Source organism: Capsaspora owczarzaki, assembly GCF_000151315.2.
Source record: "Capsaspora owczarzaki ATCC 30864 unplaced genomic scaffold supercont2.3, whole genome shotgun sequence".
Classification (NCBI taxonomy): domain Eukaryota; class Filasterea; order Ministeriida; family Capsasporidae; genus Capsaspora; species Capsaspora owczarzaki.
Genome location: NW_011887294.1, coordinates 2,203,471 through 2,226,994, shown reverse-complemented (window position 1 = coordinate 2,226,994; position 23,524 = coordinate 2,203,471). Strand labels below are relative to the sequence as shown.

Genomic DNA, 23,524 nt, shown 5'->3' with positions numbered 1-23,524 from the left:
AGAGACTTCACTTATACAAAGCGACGAGTGAACACACTCCAAATACAGATACACATCAATCCATAACACTCCGCCTTTCTTTCCCCCCCTTTCGAGACATTCCCAAAGCACTAGCGCTTCTTGCGTTTGGCACTTTCCCGAGTAGGCTTGTTCGGGTTAGCCTTATGAAATGCCTCCGTCATTCGATGGTGTTCTCCAAACACCTCCCACGGCTCAACAGTCGGTTCCTCCACGCCTGTCCACTTGACCTTGTACCAGAGCGTTCCTTTGTCAATAAAAGAATCAACAATCTTTTCCGCTTGATAATACTTTTCGCCTTTCATGTGAATGGGACGAGGCTCGGACACTGGCCGGCCAGGTATGCCATCCGCCCCCACGGCCTTGACCCGTGAAACATGGAAGCGAGGATGATGCTTCATGAACTTTGGCAGGCGAAGCAGCACGGTGTGCTTGTCCGCCTCGAGCACTTCGAACGGACCAATGTACGTCGTTCTTGACACCGTTCTTGTCTCGATTCGGCTTTTGGACGTGCCTGGGAGCTTGACTACTGGTGCTGGTCTCCGCTCGTACCTTGCTCGGCATGCTTTCGACCAACTCGTTCAATGCATCAATCCACGTCATCTCGGTGGTGTCCTTGCACAGCTCCTTCGCCACATCGCGCACGCCTTTGTCTTCCGCTTGCAGCACAATGAAGCGCCTCACCAAATCATCCGTAAGTTCCGCTTTGGGCACATTCAACAGCATGACCTTCTTGAAGTGCCTCGCAGAAATCTTTGGATCCGCCACCGCTTGGATGATTTCCCTGAGTGCGTTATTCTTGCTGTTCTTGACGCCATACACATTCATAATGTACTCCAGCAGAGCTTCCGCAGTCTCGAACTTGACATGGCTACAGTAACGCCTCGCTGCGACACCCAGATGACCAAGCACAAAGTCGACCTTGTCCTTCTCGGGTGCCGTCACTGACTCAAGCTTGCGTCGGATGTCCGTGACAAAACGTTCCAGATCCAACAGCGTCCCATCGAAGGGTGTCACCTGCATGCCATGTCTCCACAGTTCAGTGCTGGTGGTGGGGCTTGCCGTGGTGGTGGAGGCCGCATGGCTTGATACAGCGATCTCAGCGGTTCCCTTGCGCATCGCCTCCTTGACGACCTCCTGCATTGAGGAAACCATCGCTTGAGTCATCATTCGCATCATCTCTTGCGCGCTCATTGGTTCAGCTGGTGCGCTTGTTGCGCTCGACGTGCCCGCAGTGGGCGCCGTCGTATCGACGCCCTGCTCGTTATTGGGCATTGCTTGATTCTGATTCAATTTCCTGGTTCCTACTCTAGTCGTCACCTTAGACATCAATTACTCGACCCTCGAGACTCGTCGCAGTGTTATGATCAGAGATCCTTCCACGAAGATACGAGTAATGGGTTGATGATGAGAGTGATGATAGGGAAACAAGAGACTTCACTTATACAAAGCGACGAGTGAACACACTCCAAATACAGATACACATCAATCCATAACAGGAAAAGCTGTGGGTTGGGGCCTTCTTGTGTTTTGCGTAGTCCAAGCTTGCCGTTGATTGTTCGTCAACCTGCTCATCGGCCACACATGTGCCATGTGCGTGAATCAATAAACAAGCAAACAGCAGAACGCTGCATGTCAAGGTTTGAGCGTGTCGTTGTTGGCTTTTGCGCGTTCATGTCCGCAACCAAGCGGCAATCTGTTCCCAAACGCTCGGCCTCTTTCACAAGCCCGGGATGCTCATACTCTCACTGAGCGGCAAAGTGCCCGTCATCCGACAACATCGACTCTATTGGTACTGCATCTGGCGTGCGATGGGTGGTGCATACAAGCAGAGTTTCGGACAGATTCGCACCGCGTTCTTCTCATTCACCATCGTTGAACTGCTTGAACTGCTTGCTGACCAGGTTGCCTCTCTCGACGGTGCGCGAGGTGACATAGCTCAAGCACCTTCTTTGCTTTTTAAAACGCGCCAAGAATCAACGCACCGGAGCCCGGTCAGTGCGATGTTCTGGATACCAGCATGACTTTCGCGCCCTCTGGTTGCTTTTCCTCCTTCAGCTGTGCCTTGTTGGCATCGCACTTTGTGCCAACTACGAGCCTTAGGTCTGAGCACTACTGTAGACAGAGCTGCGAGGGTTAACGAGCGCCACCGTCCTCTTGAACCTGGAGCATGTTTACGACCGTACAGTACTCGGAACATGCGAGGAGGAAGGCCGAACGCAGTGTTATTGTATCCGAGCCTGGTCCTTCTCTTCAAGAAGCTGCTCGTGCCATACGCCTTGCGCGTCAGGCCGAGAGTGGACCGATTCAGACCACGTTCAGTGTTTGCGCGCGTTCTCCAAAACCTGCGCTGCTCACCTCTGGAGAAACGAGCAACACCGGTGATGCTCCAGCGTCAAGTCTTGGCTCGAACCACTTGTCTCGCACTGGTCGACAAACTAACTCAAGGGGGTGTGCGAGTTTTCTCCTCCTTGGCAATTCTAATGATTGTTTGTGAGACTTGTTTTCCCGCCACATTTTCATTTCGTCCGTTCTTCCATCCCATCCCATCCCATTCCCATCCTCGGCAGCTCAGACAAATTCCCCCCAATTCCCAATCCATACAAACGCATTCAGTCTTCCTTTTTTTCCATTGTATTTTTTATTCCTTGTGTAAGATTGCCGTTTAATCGCCATTTTCAATTGTGTGTCTCGTGTTCTTTTGGCCAGCTGATCTCCCGCCACTCGCTTTCGCTTCCTCTGATTTTTCTCTCTCTTCCTTCTTTTTTTTTTTTCCTCCGTCCCTCTTTCCCGCCTTCTTTCCCCTCCGCTCCTCGTTCTTGTCCTCCTCTTTGCTTTTCTACTTGTTCCGCCCTTCTCTCTTCGTTGCTCCATTTTTTTTTCTATCTACTACTTTTGCCTTTTCGTTCGCACTTCATCGAACCTTTTTTTTTTTTTTTTTTTTTTTTTTTTGATTGCAAAACCCCACGAGTGCGACCTCTCTTTTCTGTTCGTTCAAGTTCTCACTCTCAACACCACCAAACAACGTCGTTCCATTCCATTCAATAACTCAGACATACAGACACACACACAATGGCGGACTACTCTGGCGGCGATGGCTCGACTGCTGCGGATTTGAGCGCGCAGACGTGGACGGTGGTCGGCGCTGGGCCCGCGGGCGTCCTGATGGTCGGCCAGCTGCTGCGCGCAGGCGTCGCGCCAGACCACCTGTACTGGGTCGATCTCGCATTCAAGGGCGGCGCGATGGGCGAGCACTACCGCGGCGTCCCGTCCAACTCAAAGACCATCATCTACCGGTGGGTTTTGGAGCGCATGGGGCACAGCGCGTGCGCCGACTGCAAGGCCATGCTCGACGCCGCCGAGGTCTTCCCCCCGCTCGCACTTGTCGGAAACTTCCTTGCATGCATGACCAAGGAGTACGAGGCGCGCGGCGTCCGGTGCATCCGCGATCAGGTCGCCAGCACGTCGCGCTCGGCCGTCACCTCTGCCTCCAACGCGAATGCTGCACAGGAACAGCTCCTCGCCAAGAAGCAACTGGCGCAATCCCAACAGTCACAAACCCCCGGCTCGTTGCCGCCGTCGCCCGACCCGAACGCGTCGGCCATCACGATGCCCATCGCTGTTGCCTCGGCGGCCGGCGGAAGCGTGCCCACCAGTCGCGCAACGTCGCCGACACACCGTGATGTGAACGAGATTGTCTCACTCGCAGTCAACGCCTCTGGCGAGCTCGTCGTCTCCAGCTCTACTCCGCGCAGCGCACATTCGCGCACCACGTTCAGCTGGAACGTGTCCACCGCCTCTGGTCAGCAGTGGCATTCGGACGTGGTCGTCGTGGCGACTGGCGCGACTCCCCGATCGCGCTGGATTGCGGTTGGTGGCAAGACCGTCGAAGTCCCCTCGGACAAGCTCGTCTCGCTCATCGAGTGCCTGAACAAGGAGTCGCTCGCAGCCCTGCTCGCACCGCTCTCGGGCACCGCCGAGGCCCCCCGCAAGCCCACGATCGGCATTGTCGGCAACTCGCACACGGCCTACCTCGTCGCCATGTTCCTGGTCGAGCTCGGGGCCGCCGTGCGCATCTACGCCCGCGAGCCAGGTTCGGTCTATGTCACTCCGCTGCAGGGCCTGACTGATCTCGAGTACTACATGAGCGATGGCCTCAAGGGCCCCGTTGCTCACTTTGTGCTCAACGGCAACCGCATTCCCGGCGTCGCGTGCGACAGCCCTTCGCAAGTCGAGGTGTTCACCGGCGAGGACGGCATTGCCTCGTTGCTCGAGTGCGATCGCGTGCTCCTCGCCATCGGCTTTGAGCAGCGTCCTCCACAGGGTCCACCTTCTCGGCTTTGTCGACGCCAATCAGCCGTCTGTCGGCCTGTGGTCGTACCTGAGCGACGCTGCAGGCATTGTCACCGAGTCACCGAGCACATGCAATAACAAGTCCGGGCGACTTTTGTAGTTAATTTGGCGGTGTTTGTGTGTTTTTCTCTATTGATTTATACTCTGTGTTGTGGTTTGACTTTTTTTTTTTTTTGTTTGTTTGTTTGTTTGTTTGTTTGTTTGTTTCTGTAGTTACTGTCGTTAATGCACTATTATTTTTTTCTTCTTGTCGTTTCGCGCGCACTCTTTTTTTCGCATAGTATCAACTGGATGGAGTGCTTCACGGCGTTTCATGATACAATGTGTATTGGCGTTTCTGCAAAGTCACCCTGCATCACGATCGCGTCAACAACAGCTTGATAACTATAAGCTTCCTCACTTGCGGGGCCAGGCACTGGGCGCAGAGGGGCCGCCCGAGGGTCGCTGGAAACCGCCTCGGCCGACAGCCGAGGTCATGGAGCGCTCGCCCATCTTGGAGCGCACGCCGCCTCGAGGACTCTTGCCAAACTTGGGCTCTTCGACCTTGATGGTCTCGGACGGTGCGGGAGGCCGCGCAGATGCCGGAGCGCGGTTGCTCACAGCGTTCAGCGCGGTAGTCGCTGTCTTGCTATTTGCGGCCTCAACAAAGACATCCGACATCGACTTGGTCTTGTAGTCGAACGCCTTGAAGGTGCCGGCAGACACGGCCTTGGCCGCAGGATCGTCAGCCAGCGCGGCGGCGGGTGTTTTTTGCGACTGGGGCTTCTTGTTCTTTTTGCTCTTGGTCTTGTCGGTTGTTGCTGGTGCGAGCTCCTGAGTCTGCATACTGGACGATGTGTCTTCCTCGTTCTTCGAGGCGGCAGTGGTCGCTGCAGATTCCTTGACATCCTCGTCCTCCTCATCGTCTGCTTCAACACGAGCCTTTTTGCGAGGCTCGTCTTCTCCGCGAGCTTCGGCAGGGACGATCGCCACTTCTGCTCCGGCTGCGGCAGGCGCTTCCGACTCCTCCATCTCTGACGCAGACCGTTTGGTCGAGAACAAGTTGCCCATCTCAGACCAGATTTGACGACGACGCTCCTCGCGCTCTTCACCAGCAGAGTCCACTTCCATCGCCACTGCGCCAGCGGGCGAAGCGTGCACGCCTCCCGCACGCGGCAGCTGGGACACAACCGAGCCGGTCAGAGCTTGCGCCAGCTTGGATGTTGCCTGCAGCGATGTGGCCTTCTTGCTAGAGGTCGCGGCAGAAGCAATGGCCGAGGCTGCCAGAGCGGTTGCGATTGCAGCAGGCACAACAGGCATAGATGCCGCTTCTGCCCCCGAGTTGCTGTTTGAGGCATGCGCTTTATCCAACAGTGCACGTATCCGTGTTGCGGGGGACCCTGCCGCGGCGGCTGTTGGCGCGGGCTCTGCAACACCAGCAGCCGTCGCTTGTTTGCTTCCTGTAGCAGCAGCAGCATCCGAGCTGGTCGCCGCCAGAGCCTCTTCGCGCGCGCGCTTGATGAGCTGAACCAGGTCTGTCACATGCAGACGGACGAGCGGGGGCACCGGGATGCAGCATGCCAGAATACCCGCCGACTCGGTCGGGAGCGCCTCGGCAATGTGGAACAGCATGTGGTTTGGCAGCACGTAGCCCGTGCTCTCGTCTTCCTCGCGGCCCATGCGATCGCGCCATGCAAACAATGCCTTGAAGACCTGCATTTGCTGCGGGCCAAACGTCCGCGAGTGTTTCAGGAAGAGCTGCATGTGCGAGTTTTCGGGATCAAACAGCGGCTTCTCGTACGTCTTCAAGCACACGTCCCGGCTCTTGGCGTAGGCGACACGCAGCAGGTTGCTAGACTCGTTGCTGCGGCTGACGAGCTCGTTTCGCAAGCGATCGTAAATGTACAGGAGGTAATGCGTGTCTTCGCGTGCATACTGCAGCATTTCGGCCGGGATGGGGCGGATGCGCCAGTCGGCCAGCTGGTACTTTTTGTCGGCGGTCACGTTGCAAAAGTAGCGCAGCAGGTGGGCGAGCGAGTACGAGCCGAGCTCGAGGACGCGTGCCGCTTGGCCAGTGTCGAACATGTTGATGGTGTAAATGCCAAAGTCGTGCTGCAACCACACCACATCCATGTCTGCACCATGGAAGACCTTCAGAATGTTCGGGTTGGCAAACACCTCGCGCAAGTGGTGCATGCTGCTGCGAACGGCGAGCGTGTCAATGACAACGTCTTCCGTGCGTGTGGACACTTGCATCAGGCAAACAAAGCCTTGCAGCGATCGGTACGAGTGGTGTTCCAAATCGATGGCAAACTCGGACACGCTCGACAATCGCCGCGCAAAGTCAATCAGCTCTTCCTCCGAGTCAATCCAGGTGAATGGGGTCTCTTCGTCGGTACGGTAGAGCTGCTCAGCCACCGCCGTGAGTTGTGTCTCTGCAGGCTCGAACGCCAACAGCTCGCGCTCGTACGGATGCGGGAAGGAGCCAAGGTCGTGGGCAAAGGGGACCTTTGGGTTGAAGGTGTTTTGCAGGACGCCGAGGGGGCGGGCTTCCTTCCGCTGCTGCTCCGCGTAGGCCATGTATTCTCGCTGCAGCGGGGTGAGTTGGGCGAGCGTCGCGGGCGCCAGGGGCACAAGCGGCACAAATGGCACGTTCGAGTTATCGACGCGGTCTGCAAATGTCAGCTGCGGCCTGGCAATGCCCTTGGCATGGAGCACGACAAACTCGCCGCCTTTCCGCCCCTTGCCTGGCGCGGGCTGCTTGCCGTTCGGCTTGGGCGATCCGCTCGGGCTGCCAATAGGACTCTCATCGGAGAGTCCACGCCGTGTCATGGGCGATGCGCTCCCCGTCGACGTCATGAGCGCCTTGTCCGCTGCAGACGCATGTGTTCGTCCGTCGGCGCCAGACTGAGCCGCGCGTGCCGCCACGCTTGCCGCCGCCGCCGCCGCCGTCGAGCTGCGACCACTCGTGGCATCGAGTGTGTTGTCAACGCGCTCCAGCGTCGTGTCCAGCTGCTCGACCACGGCGTCAAACAGCGCGTCGTCGTCATAGAAGGATCGCGTCGAGCCAGCGCGATCGTGGTTGACCAGCCTTGTAATCTACGCCAACACGCAATGCGACCAGCGTCGAATGAGCATCATCATCATCATCGTCATCAGGTTTTCCAATAAGTGTCAGTATGTGAAGCAAGCTTGGCTGTTGCATGGTGCTGGATGACGACCCTTTTCAGCTTGAGCCACATGGACCTTTTCTCATTCATCTCAATGCATTACCATGGTTTGAAGGCGGCCGCGGAGGCCGTTCATGCGCTCCCGGAAGCCAGGGTAGCTCATGTAAAACTCAAAGTCATTGCCGGCAGCAGGGATGGCATTCGATGCGCGGGTGGCGGCAACGAGCGACTGGAGCAGCTGGGTCGTCGTCTCGTCCATTGTTGCTGAAACAGAAGAAGAAGAAAAAAAAAAAGTGAATGGACGGCCATACAAAAACAGCAAAGGAGACAAAAAGGGATGCCGAGTAAAATAAAAGAAGAAGAAGCTGAAGAAGAAGGGGGAAAATGATTATTAGCGAGCATACAGTACAATTCAAGAAACAAAACAAAAACCAAAGAAACAAACCAAACAACAGACAAAACGGAAAACAACGAAAATCATTCATGTCAGAGCAAAAAAAAAACGAAAAAAGCACAATGCAGGAGAATGAACACACACACACTCGTGGTGACACAAGACCCCGCATTGAGACACGACAGTGAAAATGGAGGCGAGCGATCAAAAAAAAAAAAAAAAGCCATCGTCAAAAACCAAATCAAAACACTCCATTCATTCAGAACTTGTCCAAAATCGTCGGAGGCCATCCAAAGTCAAACCGCCATTCCATTCCAACCTCGCAGACAGTGCTGTTTTACTTGGCACGGACGTTGGACAACTGCGGGCGCTGGTTGGTCGTGTCCCAGTCGCTCGGCTCGTCCATTTGGCGCTGAAGCCACTGCTTGGCGTTGGTGCGGAGATTGGGCACGCAGGCAATGACGCATGGCTGGGCAGCTGTCGTAGGCATGGCCGTTGGGACAGTGGGCGACGTGGCTTCGATGGCGGACGCCGGAGAAGCAATCGAGGACCGCTTGGAAGGCACGGCCAGCGGAGTTGATGTGGCGTTTGGAGAAGCGGTGCGATTGATGATACCGTTCGAGCCGGCGACTCGGGACGGCGAGGGAGACAGCAGGGTGGTGGCCGAGCTGGCATCGGGAGTCTTCGAGTCAGGGACGGTGGCGACGTGCGGGTCTGGAGACGTGCTGCGAGACCGAACGATAGGGTCGGTGGTTGTGGTGGAAGTGGAGGACGCGGATGGGACGAGCGAGACCGGTGCTGGCTCTTGTTGGCGCACAACGAGCGGGACGCGTTTTTGTGACTTGCGAAAGTGCAGCGTGTTGTAAATGCCAGAAAGGTCGCCGAAGGGTGCGTCCTTGAGCATGACGTGCACAGTGTTGGCATCAAACCCGAGCCGCTCCATGCGTTCCAAGAGGTAGTTGTGGTCTGGCGGGCGGTAGATGACGGTTGTTGTGGCCGCAAGCGACGGCATGGCAACCGACGACGCTGCTGCCAGATTAATGTTTGAGCCAGAGTGGGCATTGGCCAAGGCTGTCAAGCTACCCGCAGACAGGTTTGTTGGCAGCGGCGTCGCTTGTTGTTGGGAATCTGCGACATTTGGCGAGGGGGCATCCGAGCCCGCCCCAGCCGTGGGGTTGGCGTTGGTTGAGCCAGAAACGGCAGTCGTGCCGTCAGGATTCAGCTCGCGCAACCATCGGTGGGAGAGAATTTGAGTGAGATTCGGGCGCTCGGCGGCATTGAGCGCCAGCAGCTTGTTCAGCAACCGTTTTAGAGCTGTGGTAGCCAAGAACAGAGCGCAACAAAAGTGAGGAGCAGTTCGTTTTCAAGTTGTTGTTGTTGTTGTTGCCACAGCTCTCTGACTTGGAACCCCCCCCCCCTTTCTTCATCCTTACAGCTAGACATGCCCTTGGGGAACTCCAACTGGCGACTCAACACAAGGCGCATCAAATCGTCATATGTTGCGGTTCGGAAGGGTCGAAGGCCCGTGACCATTTCGTACAAAACAACACCTGCGCAACAACAGAAACAGTGAGACGCATGCATGCAACTCGTCGCGCAACAAATTTCCATCTGAAAAAGTGCTGCCTTACCAAGCGCCCAGATATCCACAGCCATCGGCTTGTACGCTTCCCGTCGGAACAGCTCGGGAGCCATATAGTACGGAGTACCAACCCAGATGTTGTCGATCGTTTGGTCGGGCCAACATTGAACAGAGAGACCAAAGTCGGTGAGCTTGACGTTATTGTCCGCGTCGAGGAGAACATTGCACGACTTCATGTCACGGTGGAAAATGTTGAGCGAGTGGCAGTACTCGACGGCCGAGGCAAGCTGCATAAAGAGACGGCGGCACTCGCGCTCGCGAAGCGGGATGTCGTCGCCAAGCGCCTTCAAGTAGTAGTCCACACGGCCCGCCGTGCAGAGCTCCATGAAAATGTACATGTACACTGGCGTGTTTACGACCTCAAAGAGACGCGTAATGTGCGGGTGCGCCGTTGCCGGGTGGCTCAATCGCTGCATAATGTGCACTTCGTGCAAGAGCCGATTCAAGTGCTCGAGATTGAGCTTGGTCTTGTTGACAATTTTCACCGCGACCTGTGTTTGGCATTGAAATCAAACAAGGCGATGAGTTTGGGTTTTTTTTTTGTTGTTTTGGTTTTTGGTTGAACAAAAAAATAACAAAGGACTTCTTTTGCTCAGAAACCAGAGCGAAGTGAAGTTTTCTTAGCAAAACAAACAAACAAGAAAAAAAAACCTAAAAAGTTTGATTCGCTCGCTTTTTTTTTTTTTTTTTTTTTTTTTTTTTTTTTTTTTGCTTGTTTGCTTGTTTGCCTTACCAAGGTGTTTGTGAGAGTGTGCTTGGCGATCTTGACAATGCCCGATGCGCCCTTGCCAATGGTGCGACCCAATGCATAGAAGGACACCTGGTCGGGAATCTTTGGCTCTGGCGGTGGCTGGTGGTAGACCGCTTGACCGCCGTGCTGTTGCTGTTGCTGCTGTTGAAGCAAGAGCTGCTGTTGGTGCAAGAGCTGCTGCTGCTGCTGCTGCTGTGTTAAGTGTTGTTGTGAGTAGTGCTGTTGTTGTTGCTGTTGCTGTGGTCGGTTGTACTGCTGCTGCTGGAGCTGTGCGGCGATGGCTGCGGACGAGTAGTGCTGCGGTCCGCCTCGTTGCTGCTGTTGCTGTGCTTGTGCATTGGGGTGGTAGGCATTGTAGAACTGCTGCTGCTGCTGCTGCTGCGGCTGGCCGTTGGGTCGTTGTGCCATCATGACCTCCTTCTGCGTGTCTGCGTCTGTGTCGTGCTTCTGTGTGAAGAGCGTTCAAAAAAGATTGTGGGGGTGAGCGAACAAGGAACCAAAAAAAAAAAAAAAAACTCAATGGAAACTCATACAAATAAAAAACAAAATAATAAAATAATAAAAAAATCCATGGTTTTAATTTTTTTAATTTTTTAATTTTTTGTTCCCACCGAGTTCTTTTTTGACAAGCTCGCTTTTTGGCTTGGATCAGCCACTGTGAATGGACTTGAAACAGCAAGAAAACGACCGGGCAGCGAAAACGAAGCTGGAAACAAGAAAGGAAGGGCGACCAAAACCTAAAAGCGCAAAACACGGCAAAATGCCAGGTTTCTGAAAATGCGTCGGGTTTTTCGCACGAGGGAAGCGTTGCATCAGCCAGCCCAGCCAGCCAGCCACGCAGGGCAAAAGCACAGTGGCGTACGACTGAAGCCGATTCCAATTGCAACGGACTGCTCATCGCCGGCGGGTTGGGGGAGGTGGATGTGCGGTTTCTGGTGGGAGAAGTGCGGTTCGGACGATGGCTGGGGCAGAACCACGAGCGAGCGTGGTTTCGCTTTACCTCTGTTGTTTGACAAGGATGAAACTCAAGTGAATGTCAACGATAGAAAAATAAAACTGAAAAAAAAAACAAGGACTGAGTGAAACTAACGTTGAAGCAGAACGTGAGAAATGAGCAATAAGGAAGAAAGTAGGGAATTGAAATGGGAAACAAAATACAAAAAAACCCACACCTTCACAGACACACAACAAAAAAAGCCACATTAGCCGCACTCTGGCTGAGAGTAAGAAAATTCCTAGGCTGAGAAAGTCGAAATGCAGCAAAAAACGAATACCAAACATGGTTGGTGGAGTTGTGGAGTTGGGAGTAGTAGCAATGAATGGAAGAACAGAACAGCTGTCGCACTTTTGTTCGCATTTTGGCAACGACGTAGGGAATGATCGACTCAAACTAAAGGGGGTGTCTCGTCAGAAGAGCGACGTATCAACACAGCAAAGCATGGCGAGACGCGATGGATCGTCGAGAGTTCGGAGATCAAGTGGGGGAACGAAAACTCACGTCGGGATCCAAATGCAACGACGCAAATGTCCTGAATGTTTGGGTTTTGATAATGCTGGCTTCGCGCTCAAGTCGCTGAACTTTGCACCCATACAGAGAGACACAATAAGCCACATCATGGGAACTCGGAACATGTGATCTCATTGGGAGGAATCGCTCATTGGCGAGCGTGAATAGCAAAAAAGTAGGAAGTGTCAAAAATACTGCACCCGATGGGATCAGTCATACATGGAATCTGTTTCTTGTTAGTCTACAGAGCCAAAGTACAAGTACAACAAACCTGCGGCTATTAAAGTACAAAAAGGAAAGGGGGGGGGGAAATAGGGGAAGAGAGGCGAATGGCCGTCCTTTGCTGTTGTGAAGTTCTCCTATCACGACGAAAGCAGCGGACGCGTGTCTGACTGACGCCGACCGTCCTCCTGTTTGAGCGGCCAGTAAGCAAGTGCGAAAAGCACAGCGCTGAGCAAGTAGGTGCCGGGGAAGAGCACCAGCAATGCGTCCTGCAGGCCGAGACCTGCGTTGTACTGCAGCGGATCGACGAGAACGGTTGCATTGCCGCCAATGTTCTGAATGATGAAAAAGTACAATGCGACCGCAAACGAGCGCATGCGGATGGGGAAGAGATCGACAACGAGGGCCATGGTGACACCCATCCACATCTCGCTAAAAATGTTTGCTGGCAGCTGAACGACAAAGCACCACGGATAGTCCAGCCACAGAGCGCCGGCTGCGAGCGGGGTAGCAAGCACTTGGCTGGCAACGAGGAGCCAGACGCGGGATCGCCCGCCGTACCGCAACCCAAACCAGTCGGCCAGAGCGCCGCCGAGCATTGTTCCGATCGAGCCACTGACCAGCGGCGTCCAGCTCATCCACGCGGCTATTTGGTCTGGAGACAAGTGTCGTACGTTCTTGTAGAAGAGATTGGTGTTGAACGACCAGACATAGCCGGCCGAGTTGCGCACCGCGCCGGCAGCGCACAGCACGAGGGCGGGCTTGGAAGTGCAAAAGCGAATCAAGGACTCGCGCACAGTGTAGACGCCAGTATCTTGACCGCGATTGAGCTGTTGGGGAACGGGCGGGTTGTCGGATAAAGTTTGGTAACCATAATCATTTCCCAAAAGCGCGGATTCTTCTTGATCCTTCTCTGATGAGGCGGCACGATGAAGCCGGGGCTGTGCTGCAGGAGCGCGTTCTGCCTCGCCGCGCACAGGTTCGTGGATGGTCCAGGCAATCAGCGCTGCGAGTATCAAGCCAGGCGATCCAGCCACAACAAAGGACCACCGCCAGCCGATTGGCTCGGATAGCAAGTTGCCTACTGCGTAAGAAGCGCTGTAGCCAAAGTAGATACCTAGATCGCGGCAAGCGAGAGAATAAAAGCATGAGTGCTGATTGCAGTGGCACGGCGATGGGGAGAGAGAGAGAGAGAGAGAGGGAGAGAGAGCAAAGAGCTTTTCTTTCGTTTCTTACCCCAGTAGAATACGCTCATGGCGGCAGATCGATTCTACCGATATCCAAGAGTTTCACCAATCCAATCAGACTGCATTTCTCACGACTGACAAACAACCTGTTCTTGTATCCAACCGAAACGTACCTGCACAAAGCGATCGGCGAGGATACTTGCTGCAAACGGAGCACATGCGGCCATTCTATGTCCAATCCGTCGCATCGTGCACATTTTGTTAGCCTTTTTGTTTTTCCCCTCCATCACACGCCCAAATCTGAGCCTTTTCAAGCACGTGCGACTCTGTTGCTGTGCTTTACGCGATCGCAACTCCGACACGGCAGAGAACCAGCTGCCAGTACGCTTGACAGGCGGCCGACGCCATGGTAATGGCACTCCATGAGGCGACTGCGACTGCCAGCATGCGTCTGCGGTCGTAGCGGTCGCCCAGAATGCCCATCGGGATGCCCGCAATGGTAAAGATGACCACAAAGACCGATCCAGCCAGGACGTAGTACTCGACGCCGCCGCCCTGTCCGTCGCCAAAGTGGAGATCCTGCTCGAGCACCTGACTGACCTGCGGCACAACGTACATGCACAGGTTGGACACGCTGAACGCCATGAACATCAGAAAGAGCGTGTACAGCGATCCCGCCGAGCTCTCGTGGAAGAGCGCCGTGAGCTGCTTGACGACCACCAGGAGCTGTCCACACGCACTCTGAGGCTGTGGTGGTGGTGGTGGTGGTGGTGGTGGCAGTGCTCGTTGTGACGCATCCACCTGCACGTCCACGCTGTCGCACGTCGGCGTTTCGGTCATTGCTGCATCCACATTGGCAAGACTGAGCTTCTTATTCCCAGCTCTCTCTCCTTCGTCTCTGCTCGCAATTTCTTGTGTCAATGTATTCTTGCTTCAAGTTTGAGACATGTTCCGCTTTTTCATGTTCGACCAGTCGTGTAAAGCTATTCTACTTTTGCTGTTTTCTTGTTTCAATGCCGAACAGCAGCAATCCGCCAGCGACCAATCCCGAACCGTCGCCTCCACAGCCGGCGATGAATGCTGCTGTGAACACTAGCAACAGCAACAATGCTGCTGCCTCTGCTGGTGCTGCTGCTGGTGCTGCTGCTACTGCTGCGGGGCAAGGCGAAGGAGCATCAGAAGAGCAGAGAAACGCCGCTATGCAATTCCTGCAGCAGCAGGTACCAGAACCAACACCAGCACCAACACCAACACCAGCACCAGCAGACTGCAGACTCCAGCGTCGCTCCGGCCGCGGTGGCGGTGACAGCGGAGAGTCCGGCTGCTGCGAATCCGCCAGCGCCAGCGCCCCCGCACCAGCACCTGCACCAGCGGCAACAACCCCCTACTACAACTACTATGGCGAAGAGAACGACAATGGGAACAGCTACGAAGACGAGGAGAATGCGCGGCGGCAGCGGAGACAGGAGGTGCTCGACTCTGGCGACGATGCCAAGCAAGATCACTTCCAGCAGCTCATCTTTGACTCGGTCGACGCACTCCTCGTCCTGTCCGACTATGCAGACACGTACGACGCGATGGACGACCTCGCATTCTATGCAGAGAACAGCGGTGAGTCATTGTTTGCCTATGGCTACTTGGAAATCTCCACTGAGAATGATGTCAGCCTCGTTCAATTCAACTCAACGCCAACAACTTATATGTCACACAATGTACTCACTCTGGTTGTCGGAACAACAACAAAAAACAAACTCACTCGCTCAATGATGTGTTTTGTTTTGGCTGCAGATGAGGATTGGTGCGAAATCGTGCGCCAGATGGTGCTTTCGCTGGACCTTTCGCTGCCCTTGTCGGATAGCGTCATTGCGACATTGATCGACTCCTTCCCGAGTCCAGGACCAAGCACTGTCAAGCGTGTATCCACCATGCTCTGCGAGACAGCAGATGAGTGCTGCGGTATGGAATGAATTGGTTTCGAATGTTGCGTTTACTCTACTTCCATCTACAAGAAGCTCTCACCGTCAGTGTCGTATCGGGCCTTTGTCTCCCGCTGTGGATGCCCTCGAACAGATCAGGACAATGTGCTTCGAAATGTCGCGATTGCTTTTGGAGTGCTTGCCGAAAAGTTTGCAGGTGGGGTTTGTTTTTCGTCTTGTTTGTTCGCCTCGCGCGCTTCCACTTGTCTTTTTCTCACTGTGCGCCGTTTTGTTCGCTCATCTCACATCACTTGCAGGACAAGCTACAGTTCTTCTCCTCAGCGATAGTGCGTTGTCCACCCTAGAATGCCTGCTCGACAAGTCTGAGCCTGCTATGCTCTACGCGATTGTCGCATTGGACAAGTTTTGCCAAACAGGTACCACACGAAATCCTTTCGACAAGATTGGTACAAGGAGTATGCTGTTCCATGGTTGGTGCTGTTCTCACCGCATCGCTGCGTTTCGTCCATCTCAGCAAAAGCCAAAGCTGCTATCATGGAGAGCCCGCTGCCCAACAAGCTGCGCCAGTTGGAGACAATAATGCTTGACACTCCACCTACCGACGCGCTTCGACTTCAGATCTGGCATTGTCTCGTCTGGATCCTTGATAACACGGGTAGGTCGCTATGTGGTTGTCGTCGTTGTTCCTCCGAAACGCATTCAACGTACTGATCGCTGCTCTTGTTGTGCTGGTCTTATGTGTTGTGTCTTTTCATGCTCTAGTTCTCCTGCCTGTAAGTATTGCCGTTTGGAAGGCAAAAAAAGGAACCGACTTGTTGAAGCACTTACATTTTTGAGTTGTCCCTTTGTTTTCTCGCTTCAGGATCGAGAACCCTCCATCTCTAGAATCAAGAATCTCGATAGCATCAATGTCATGCTCGACAAGCGAAATACGATGAGCTTTGTCAAGGTTTCCGCCGATGGTCTCGAGGTAGGAGGATTTGCATAGATTGTTAGTGGCTGATCTGCTCGCGCAAACTGACACTGCTGTTTAAATCACAGGCTCGCAATGATGCATGCACTTTTGAAACTGTGCGCTCGTCTTTTGGAGTCCTGCACGGCAAGTTTGAAGGTTTTGAAACTGCGCTTTCGGCTTGTTGTGTCGGCTCACCACAAGACGCTGGTTTTGCTTGGGCTACGTGCTCCCATACAGGCAAGTGGTATCTCGAAGTGACACTGCTTTCGGGCGGTATCATGCAGATTGGCTGGACTGGGCGCGACTGCGAATTTGATGTTGAGGTACGCTTCCATTTGGTTGATGTTCGCTGTTGATGAAGGCTGCGGTCCTCAAGCTTGTTTGCTGTGATGACTCACTTTTCTCACTCGTTCGATTGATTTGACCTTGGGCAACCGGCGGTACAGGAGAGTGGTGTGGGAGACAACCCTCAATCCTTTGCGTTCGACGGGTGCCGCAGGGTGACTTGGCATCGCGGCGAGTTTATCAATTGCCCCGAGACCATGCCTACTTGGAAACCCAACGATGTGGTCGGTCTCATGCTTGATGGAGACGAGCGCCAAGTGATATTTTGGCTGAATGAGCTGGAGGTCGGCCGCTACACGCTGCCGCCAGACTTTGATATGCTTCTGTACCCTGCCGCAAGCTTTATGAGTTGCCAACAGACGAGGTTCAACTTTGGCGCTACCCCTTACAAGTAGGTTGCCACGATGAGTGCGCGGGTTGTCCCAGCTTGCGCAATCCCAATCGTCTCTGACACTGACTCGCGTTTGTTGCTCAGATTCCCTCGTGCAGGCTATGCGTCCCTCAACGACCATGGAACGCTTCCTCATGTCGAAAAGATTGTACCGCCTAAGGCAGTGCTCCTTCGAGACATGCGCACGCAGCTGTCCCACGTTTCTGACGGCGAAGGGGAATTGCGGTGCATTCTCTGCGTCGACGAGCCTCGATCGATTCGCCTGCTGCCTTGCAACCATGAAGGGTTTTGCCCCGACTGCGCCCAGCAATGTGATTTATGTCCACTGTGCCGCGTCAAGGTGGTTGCACGGCAAAGTAGCGACGAGCCTGCCGTGACGGCACCTGTCGTTGCCGATGCCTCTGCTGTCGCATCTGGTGTCGTGGCAGACGCAAATACCGCGCCGGTTGCTTCAACGGAAGCAAATGCAGCGCCAGCTGCCGTTGACGCCGGGGCAGGGAACTTGTAGATGTAGCATTGGTTTTGTTATGGTTTCGTGTTAGATACATTGGTTTCACTATCGAGGCTGGAGGCGTTGAAATAAAGTTACGTCCCATCCCCAAATTGTGCTTCTGTGCGCACTCCCGTCAAGCGCAGAGGCTTGAGCTAAGCAGCGCATTCACCGAGCAAATTCGCCCAATGGTTGAGCATCAGTGCGCACCTCTCCGTCGCACTTTCTTCCTTGTTCTCGTCATTTTTGTTACTTTTGGTAATTTAGAATTTTGCGTCACCAGTCTCAGAAAATTCCCACTCTTTTTTTTTTTTTTTTTTTTTTCGTTATTTAATTTTTCGCACAAAATGTTACAACTGTGCGCAAGCCGACAATGCTCGTCCTACTTGAGCCTCGCTGCTGCTGCGCCTGTTGTGACTGCTTGCGCCGTGTCTGTGCGCAGCATGAGCAGCAGCATCCTCAGCAATCGACACAGCAACAGTGACGCGCGATTAGGCGCCGTCCAGCAGCCACATTATCAACGCAGCGGCAGCAGTGTGCGCTCGTTCACTTTGCCCGCCGCCACTGCGACCGACGCTGCTTCGGCACCTTCCTCCGCTGCTGGTGCTGCTGCGGGTGGTGCTGCCACTGCTGCCGCGCCACTCTACTCGCCATTGTCTGTCACAGGCTCCGTCACGCCAACACCGGCCACCGCAGACGCCCTCTCGCGCTGGGCGCAGTACAAGCAGACGCCCATCTCCATTGCGCGTTTCGCAGAGTTTGGTGCGTGACTCAAAAAAAAAAAAAAAAAACTGTCATGCTTTTTTGTTGTTCTTCAAGTGGAAGGGATGAGCTCTCTCTCTTGTCGCTCTCTCTGTCATTGGTCGTTGATCTGTGAGCTTGCCCTTTGAGCTGTGCCAGAGTGAAGACAAGGAAACCAAAAAAAAAAAAAAAAAAAAAAAAAAGCTGCGGCGTTGATTTTGAAAATCATTCAAATACGAAATGATTTGTCGCTGAGTGTCGTTTGTTGTGTGAATGGCATTGTGCGGATTGTGCCGTTTGCTGCTGATTACTTGACAGCGAAACGTGATGACCATATGGACTGTGACACACGCACACACACACTACGACTGAGAGTGAGTGACTGAGGGAGAGGGAGCAGCAGGCTTGTTGGAACTGACTGAATGCACGTGAAAAGCAAACCTGTGTTGTCCGGGTGATCACGAACACGTCCTCACCAATGTGGCACGCCTCCCCTCCCCTCCCTTCCCCTTCCCCTTGCCTGCGTCGATGCGTGCAAAAGCGCAACAGTGGCTCTGCTGCTCAATTTCCCCCTCATGAGCACGAGAGCCAAAGCGAGCCCGCATAAAAACGCTTTTTAAAAAAAAGTCATCAAAATTTTATTATTTTTTTACGCTTTTTTTTTTTATGATGGGCACAGTTTCAAACCCTCTCTCTTTCTCTCTCTCTCTCTCTCGCTGTGGGTTGGCTCTGTCGCTCCACCCCCACCCATCAGCATTAGCACAGAAGAGTCGCATACAAACTGTTACGTGGTTTTACTACGACTGACTTTATTCTGCGCATCTTCATCTTCGCACTTACGCTTTGCAACAGGCCGACAGCGAGACGTCGAAACCGCAGTCCGGTCGGTCGCCTTCCTGCGCAACGAGCTGCCAGTTCGCCTCGCACACATGACCAAGGAGATTGAGTCACTGCCGGAAAAGCTGCTGGGCCAGCAGTCGGTGGGCAGGGTGCACGGATGGTACATCAAGTCGTTTGAAGACTTGCTCAACTTCCCCATTGAAGAGTCGATTGCGACGGCCTCGAACAAGGCGGACGCAGAGCACTATGTCAAGTCGTTCACCGAAGTCATCCGCAACATTCACCGCAGACACGCACCCGTCGTCACAACGATGGCCCAAGGCATCCTCGCACTCAAGGAGGCCTACGGCTCGGATGCGTACGATCGCAACATTCAGTACTTCCTCGACCGCTTTTACATGAGCCGTATTGGCATTCGTATGCTGATTGCCCAGCACTGCGAGGTGTTTGGCGACGACCCCGCCCTCAACCCGCCGCGCAAGGGCTGGGTTGGCGTGATTGACGAAAAGTGCAACGTGCGCCAAATTGCAGACGATGCTGCGCAGAATGCGCGCTTCCTCTGCGACCAGCACTACTTTGCATCGCCCGAGGTCGAGGTCATCAACCCGCGCGCCTCGCGCGCCAGCTCGGCTGCGGGCGGACCCGTTTCCGTCGCCGAAGACGTCTGCTTCCCCTACGTGCCCTCGCATCTGTACCACATGCTCTTTGAGCTGCTCAAGAACTCGATGCGTGCTGTGGTAGAACACCACGGACCCGACGCCACCACGCTGCCCAAGGTGCGCGTTCGCATCATGAAAGGCGAGGAGGACCTCACCATCAAAATTTCCGACGAGGGCGGCGGCATCCCGCGCTCGGGCATGCCCCACCTCTTTACCTACTTTTACACGACTGCTTCGCCGCCAGAGCTTGAGGCGAACAGCTCGGCCGATATGAACCACGCGCCCCTGGCTGGCTTTGGCTACGGTCTGCCCTTGTCGCGACTGTATGCACGCTACTTTGGCGGTGACCTGCACCTGATTTCGATGGAAGGCCATGGCACGGATGCCTACATTTACCTCAAGGTTGCCGCGCACGAGGCGGGCGAGGTGCTGCCCTCGTACTCTGGTCAGCCCATGCGCCACAAGCCGCGTCCCTCTGGCACCTCGCCATCGTCTTCGCACGTGGCGGCTGCCATGAACGCCCCCGGCTCTTCGTTTGGCAATCCGGACTGGATGCAGTCGCAAATCATGCGCTCGCTCTACACGTCTGCCAAAAACCGCGGCCATGCTCCCAAGATGCCCTGGATGTACATGGATCATATTTACGGCGGCGGCGCCAGCACTGGGCGATAGTTTCAACGCATGCTATTGCTCATCTTTAAGGGTGTTTATTGTTTTTCGAGAAAGTTTTGTTTGCATGGACTGCAGTTTTTTTGCTTTGTATTTTCTTGCTGTTGTTGGTTTTTTCAACTTGTATATGCTCGATTCTTTGTTTGTTTCCCCCCCCCCTCCCCTTTGTTAATGATTAAACCCGTCGTTTAATTGCTCAATGTCGATGATCTGCCTGACTGAATCGAGTTCAAAGTAGGACGACTTTCATTCTTCCCTTTCGAGTTTGAGTTTCCCCAAATGCGACCTGCGTTGGCCATCATTGCGTGCGTTGCTGCGCTGTCTGCCACGACGGTTTCAGCCCTGAACAATGGTGAGGGTTTTGTTTTTGTTGTGCTTCCAACCCAGCCAAGCAAGGGATGGACAACCGGCGACGCACGCAGCAGCGTTGGGTTTGAGATTGGATGACGTCCCTCCCCAAAAATTTGGCGCGGCTTCTTCTTCCCAGCTCCTCGCCATTGAGTTGCGTTGAAGTTCGCAATGTCTGTACAGTGTGTGTATGAGAGAGGAGTGTCTGTGTGGGTCGGTATCCGAGAACCTGAGCGAGTGAGTGAGTGAGAGTGTGCGGAAGTGGGATTGAACGGCGTCGAATCAGAATTTTCAATCTTAATCTGTCTGCTTCCACAGCGTCCAAACCCGAACAACTTTGTTGACGCGCGATTCTACTTGCTTTTTTGTTTGTTTGTTTGCTTGTTTGTCTGCGAACACAGGACTGGCAAAGACACCTCCGATGGGATGGTCGTCGTGGAACACGTTCGAGTGCGACATTAGCGAGACACTCATCCACCAGATTGCAGACACGATGGTCTCGTCGGGACTGGCCAAGGCGGGGTTTCAGTACATCAATCTGGACGACTGCTGGATGTCTGGTCGCGATCCGACGACTGGCCGCTTGGTGCCAGATGCAACCAAGTTTCCCAGCGGCATGTCTGCACTGAGCGAGTACATTCACAGCAAAGGCTTGAAATTTGGCATGTATGTGAGCGCCGGTGACATTACTTGCATGGGCTTTGCTGGCACCAAGGGCCACGAGCAGATTGATGCAGAGACGCTCGCCGAGTGGAATGTCGACTACCTCAAGATGGATTGCTGCAACCAGACCGATCTCGTGGAGGCGCACGGCGTCTATGTGGCAATGAGCGACGCGCTGCTCTCCACCCGCCACGATATTCTGTTCAGCTGCGATACGGATGAGCTCTTGATGCGCATGAACAACCACGAGGCGCCGTGGGACTGGGCGCCAGGGCGCTGCAACGTTGCGCGCATTTGGCTGGACATCAAGGACAACTGGCCAAACCTGATGGACATTGTCGATCACGCATCCAACGTCATGTACGCCTCGGGCCCCGGCTATTGGAACGACCTCGATATTCTCACCGTTGGCATGGGCGGGCAGACGGATGCGCAGTACCGCTCGCACTTTTCGCTGTGGTGTCTGCTCGGTTCGCCGCTGTTGCTTGGAAACGACATTCGCAACATGACTCTGGCCACACTGAACATTCTTACGGCGACTGAAGTCATTGCGGTGAGCCAAGACCCGCTTGCCATCGCTGGTGAGCGCATTCGGACGTCGATCGACGGCACCATGCAGGTGTTTGCCCGTCCCGTGGAGGGTCCCCCTGGCACGGCTGCAGTTGTGTTGTTCAACCGCGCTGCGGTTGCTCAGAACGTGACGTTTGACTTTTACAACGACCTGTACCAGAACAACTTTTGCTGCCCGCCGCGCACTCCAGCCATCACTGTCGCCGTTCGTGATCTCTGGCAGCGTCAAGATCTTGGCACGGCAGTCAACACCACCTCGTTTGTCATTCCTGCACACGATGTGGTCATGGTGAAATTGACGCCGATTGCATGAGTTGGCTGGTGAATGTGGATGCGGGTTTGTGCCTGTTCTCCTGTGCTCTCGGCAATGTTGTGAATGTTAAACTGCGTCTCTGCTTGGACGCGTGTCCATGAGTTTGAGTCACTCAAGTTTGCGCTGAGTAGGAGGAACAAGCTGCAAGTGCACGCAGTTCGAGCCTCAGGCTGGATGTTGGTGGGAATGTGAGAAAATTGCCATTTATTCAAGATCTAGTACAAGCGGGAAAGGATATACGGCTTGTAGACGAGTGGAAGCAGGGAGCAAGAAAGGGGTATTGCGGTGAAACCTGGTTTGGTCTGCCGGGGTTATTGCATCAAGAGCCTCAACGTCTGACCATTGGGATTGCGGTTATACTCGTACTGCCCGTGAAACGTTCCGATGGTCATTCCAGTTGACGAGCCGATCTTCGCGATTAATTCAGGGGGGTGATGCGACGAATCTGAAAGCTGGCAGAAACGGGACCACGTATCTCGTTCTGCATCTCGTTCCGGTAGTCAGTGAGGCCTACGCCCGGTCTGAACTCGATCGCATCTCGCAGACGCACGCCGTCGTACGATTCCTCGCCAAGCCGCTCGAAAAAGTCGCTTTCTGTCATTTCACTGTAGACGGCAAGCTTGGACTCGCCGCCGAGCGCCATGACCAAAGCAGTCGGTGCAATGAGCTGGCGGATTACCAAAGTGACCTCCTTGAGCGGGAAGCCTGTCTTTGGATGTACCAAACGCCGCGGAGACCCCGGGGCAGGAGGGGGCCTGTAAGGAGCAAGGGCTGCACGCAGCGCCGACCAGTTGCTGAGAGGACCGTCGTTGCCATCATCAGTCGCCTCGAGCCGCTTGATCAACTCGTCCATGAACGAGGTTATTTCCACGCGTTGACTGACACGAATGCGCAGTGTACTCTTGACCATGCCTGGGTTTTGAAGGATGTCCGGCATGTTTGACCCGGAAGTTGCCGACACGCCCTGTAAACCACCGTGCGTATCCTGACCGAGATATACGGCGGCGACATGTTGGGCAACTGTGGCATGACTGATTCGACCCACTCGTCGCGAAGCTGTCTGAAACGCTTTGCGAGGTCGGCTCGCTCGTCGACCGCTGACATCATATTTCGGACTGGCGCCGTCCTGTCCATCCATGCATTGCAGCAGTCGCTTCGATGATGAGATTGAGTAACACTTATTCCTTGTGCCACCAGAAAAACAAGAGCTAAACGACAAGCAAGAGAAGATCTACCAAACGAAAAGCACTTCCAAGGTTCTCGCCAATTTTACATTGCTTTGAACGCGATCATCCTCATCAAAGGGTTTTTCGTTCGCTGAAGTACTCACAAAATCTCGCCATTCATTGCTCTGCATAAACGTCGCTTCAGTTCTTGTTT

At 54.3% G+C, this 23,524-nt stretch overlaps 9 protein-coding genes across 9 annotated transcripts; 4 read left to right on the top strand and 5 right to left on the bottom strand.

Annotated features, from left to right (window-relative positions):
- Positions 1 to 14: 14 nt before the first annotated feature.
- Positions 15 to 1,470, bottom strand: CAOG_02705 (hypothetical protein). The gene is made up of 2 exons (XM_004349405.1): positions 571 to 1,470; positions 15 to 458 (listed from the first exon to the last, which is right to left on the bottom strand). The coding sequence occupies exons 1-2, from the start codon at positions 1,345 to 1,347 to the stop codon at positions 111 to 113; spliced, it is 1,125 nt and encodes a 374-aa protein (XP_004349455.1). The 5' UTR covers positions 1,348 to 1,470; the 3' UTR covers positions 15 to 110.
- Positions 1,471 to 2,633: 1,163 nt separating this feature from the next.
- Positions 2,634 to 4,581, top strand: CAOG_02704 (hypothetical protein). The gene is made up of 2 exons (XM_004349404.2): positions 2,634 to 2,670; positions 3,072 to 4,581. Exon 2 carries the CDS (start codon positions 3,091 to 3,093, stop codon positions 4,447 to 4,449), a length of 1,359 nt encoding a protein of 452 aa, XP_004349454.2. The 5' UTR covers positions 2,634 to 2,670; positions 3,072 to 3,090; the 3' UTR covers positions 4,450 to 4,581.
- An 87-nt stretch (positions 4,582 to 4,668) lies between these two features.
- CAOG_02703 (exosome component 10 protein) lies at positions 4,669 to 7,803 on the bottom strand. The gene is made up of 2 exons (XM_004349403.2): positions 7,624 to 7,803; positions 4,669 to 7,449 (listed from the first exon to the last, which is right to left on the bottom strand). The coding sequence occupies exons 1-2, from the start codon at positions 7,777 to 7,779 to the stop codon at positions 4,768 to 4,770; spliced, it is 2,838 nt and encodes a 945-aa protein (XP_004349453.1). The 5' UTR covers positions 7,780 to 7,803; the 3' UTR covers positions 4,669 to 4,767.
- A 298-nt stretch (positions 7,804 to 8,101) lies between these two features.
- On the bottom strand, positions 8,102 to 10,715 carry CAOG_02702 (protein kinase domain-containing protein; the record flags this gene model as incomplete). The annotated part of the gene is made up of 4 exons (XM_004349402.2): positions 8,102 to 9,228; positions 9,348 to 9,464; positions 9,546 to 10,047; positions 10,290 to 10,715. 4 exons carry the CDS (start codon positions 10,713 to 10,715, stop codon positions 8,252 to 8,254), a joined length of 2,022 nt encoding a protein of 673 aa, XP_004349452.2. The 3' UTR covers positions 8,102 to 8,251.
- A 1,309-nt stretch (positions 10,716 to 12,024) lies between these two features.
- CAOG_02701 (MFS family protein) lies at positions 12,025 to 14,129 on the bottom strand. Its single transcript, XM_004349401.2, has 4 exons — positions 13,567 to 14,129; positions 13,397 to 13,451; positions 13,273 to 13,306; positions 12,025 to 13,153 (listed from the first exon to the last, which is right to left on the bottom strand). Exons 1-4 carry the CDS (start codon positions 14,061 to 14,063, stop codon positions 12,177 to 12,179), a joined length of 1,563 nt encoding a protein of 520 aa, XP_004349451.1. The 5' UTR covers positions 14,064 to 14,129; the 3' UTR covers positions 12,025 to 12,176.
- A 66-nt stretch (positions 14,130 to 14,195) lies between these two features.
- Positions 14,196 to 17,454, top strand: CAOG_02700 (SPRY domain-containing protein). Its single transcript, XM_004349400.2, has 11 exons — positions 14,196 to 14,834; positions 15,012 to 15,179; positions 15,294 to 15,356; positions 15,457 to 15,576; positions 15,675 to 15,815; positions 15,923 to 15,933; positions 16,023 to 16,130; positions 16,202 to 16,259; positions 16,353 to 16,438; positions 16,562 to 16,851; positions 16,936 to 17,454. Exons 1-11 carry the CDS (start codon positions 14,801 to 14,803, stop codon positions 17,357 to 17,359), a joined length of 1,503 nt encoding a protein of 500 aa, XP_004349450.2. The 5' UTR covers positions 14,196 to 14,800; the 3' UTR covers positions 17,360 to 17,454.
- Positions 17,455 to 17,654: 200 nt separating this feature from the next.
- CAOG_02699 (pyruvate DeHydogenase Kinase family member) lies at positions 17,655 to 20,436 on the top strand. The gene is made up of 2 exons (XM_004349399.2): positions 17,655 to 18,103; positions 18,935 to 20,436. Exons 1-2 carry the CDS (start codon positions 17,689 to 17,691, stop codon positions 20,251 to 20,253), a joined length of 1,734 nt encoding a protein of 577 aa, XP_004349449.2. The 5' UTR covers positions 17,655 to 17,688; the 3' UTR covers positions 20,254 to 20,436.
- Positions 20,437 to 20,453: 17 nt separating this feature from the next.
- CAOG_02698 (melibiase) lies at positions 20,454 to 22,245 on the top strand. Its single transcript, XM_004349398.2, has 2 exons — positions 20,454 to 20,602; positions 21,000 to 22,245. Exons 1-2 carry the CDS (start codon positions 20,530 to 20,532, stop codon positions 22,142 to 22,144), a joined length of 1,218 nt encoding a protein of 405 aa, XP_004349448.1. The 5' UTR covers positions 20,454 to 20,529; the 3' UTR covers positions 22,145 to 22,245.
- Positions 22,246 to 22,562: 317 nt separating this feature from the next.
- Positions 22,563 to 23,248, bottom strand: CAOG_02697 (hypothetical protein; the record flags this gene model as incomplete). Its single annotated transcript, XM_004349397.2, has 2 exons — positions 22,563 to 23,108; positions 23,135 to 23,248. 2 exons carry the CDS (start codon positions 23,246 to 23,248, stop codon positions 22,563 to 22,565), a joined length of 660 nt encoding a protein of 219 aa, XP_004349447.2.
- Positions 23,249 to 23,524: the final 276 nt, after the last annotated feature.

Bases quoted from the DNA above. Each gene is read 5' to 3' on its own strand.
- CAOG_02699 (XM_004349399.2), top strand. From the start codon at position 17,689: ATGTTACAACTGTGCGCAAGCCGACAATGCTCGTCCTACTTGAGCCTC. The intron at 18,104-18,934 runs GTGCGTGACTCA...GCTTTGCAACAG, and splicing joins TGCGCGTTTCGCAGAGTTTG to GCCGACAGCGAGACGTCGAA.
- CAOG_02698 (XM_004349398.2), top strand. From the start codon at position 20,530: ATGCGACCTGCGTTGGCCATCATTGCGTGCGTTGCTGCGCTGTCTGCC. The intron at 20,603-20,999 runs GTGAGGGTTTTG...CTGCGAACACAG, and splicing joins GGTTTCAGCCCTGAACAATG to GACTGGCAAAGACACCTCCG.
- CAOG_02705 (XM_004349405.1), bottom strand. From the start codon at position 1,347: ATGTCTAAGGTGACGACTAGAGTAGGAACCAGGAAATTGAATCAGAAT. The intron at 459-570 runs GTACGAGCGGAG...GAAGTGCTCGAG, and splicing joins TCGAAAGCATGCCGAGCAAG to GCGGACAAGCACACCGTGCT.
- CAOG_02700 (XM_004349400.2), top strand. From the start codon at position 14,801: ATGGACGACCTCGCATTCTATGCAGAGAACAGCG. The intron at 14,835-15,011 runs GTGAGTCATTGT...TTTTGGCTGCAG, and splicing joins ATTCTATGCAGAGAACAGCG to ATGAGGATTGGTGCGAAATC. The intron at 16,852-16,935 runs GTAGGTTGCCAC...TTTGTTGCTCAG, and splicing joins TTTGGCGCTACCCCTTACAA to ATTCCCTCGTGCAGGCTATG.
- CAOG_02704 (XM_004349404.2), top strand. From the start codon at position 3,091: ATGGCGGACTACTCTGGCGGCGATGGCTCGACTGCTGCGGATTTGAGC.
- CAOG_02703 (XM_004349403.2), bottom strand. From the start codon at position 7,779: ATGGACGAGACGACGACCCAGCTGCTCCAGTCGCTCGTTGCCGCCACC. The intron at 7,450-7,623 runs GTAATGCATTGA...GTGTTGGCGTAG, and splicing joins GCGGCCGCCTTCAAACCATG to ATTACAAGGCTGGTCAACCA.
- CAOG_02701 (XM_004349401.2), bottom strand. From the start codon at position 14,063: ATGACCGAAACGCCGACGTGCGACAGCGTGGACGTGCAGGTGGATGCG. The intron at 13,452-13,566 runs GTAAAGCACAGC...GATTGGACATAG, and splicing joins CGTGTCGGAGTTGCGATCGC to AATGGCCGCATGTGCTCCGT. The intron at 13,307-13,396 runs GTACGTTTCGGT...GGATATCGGTAG, and splicing joins TCGCCGATCGCTTTGTGCAG to AATCGATCTGCCGCCATGAG.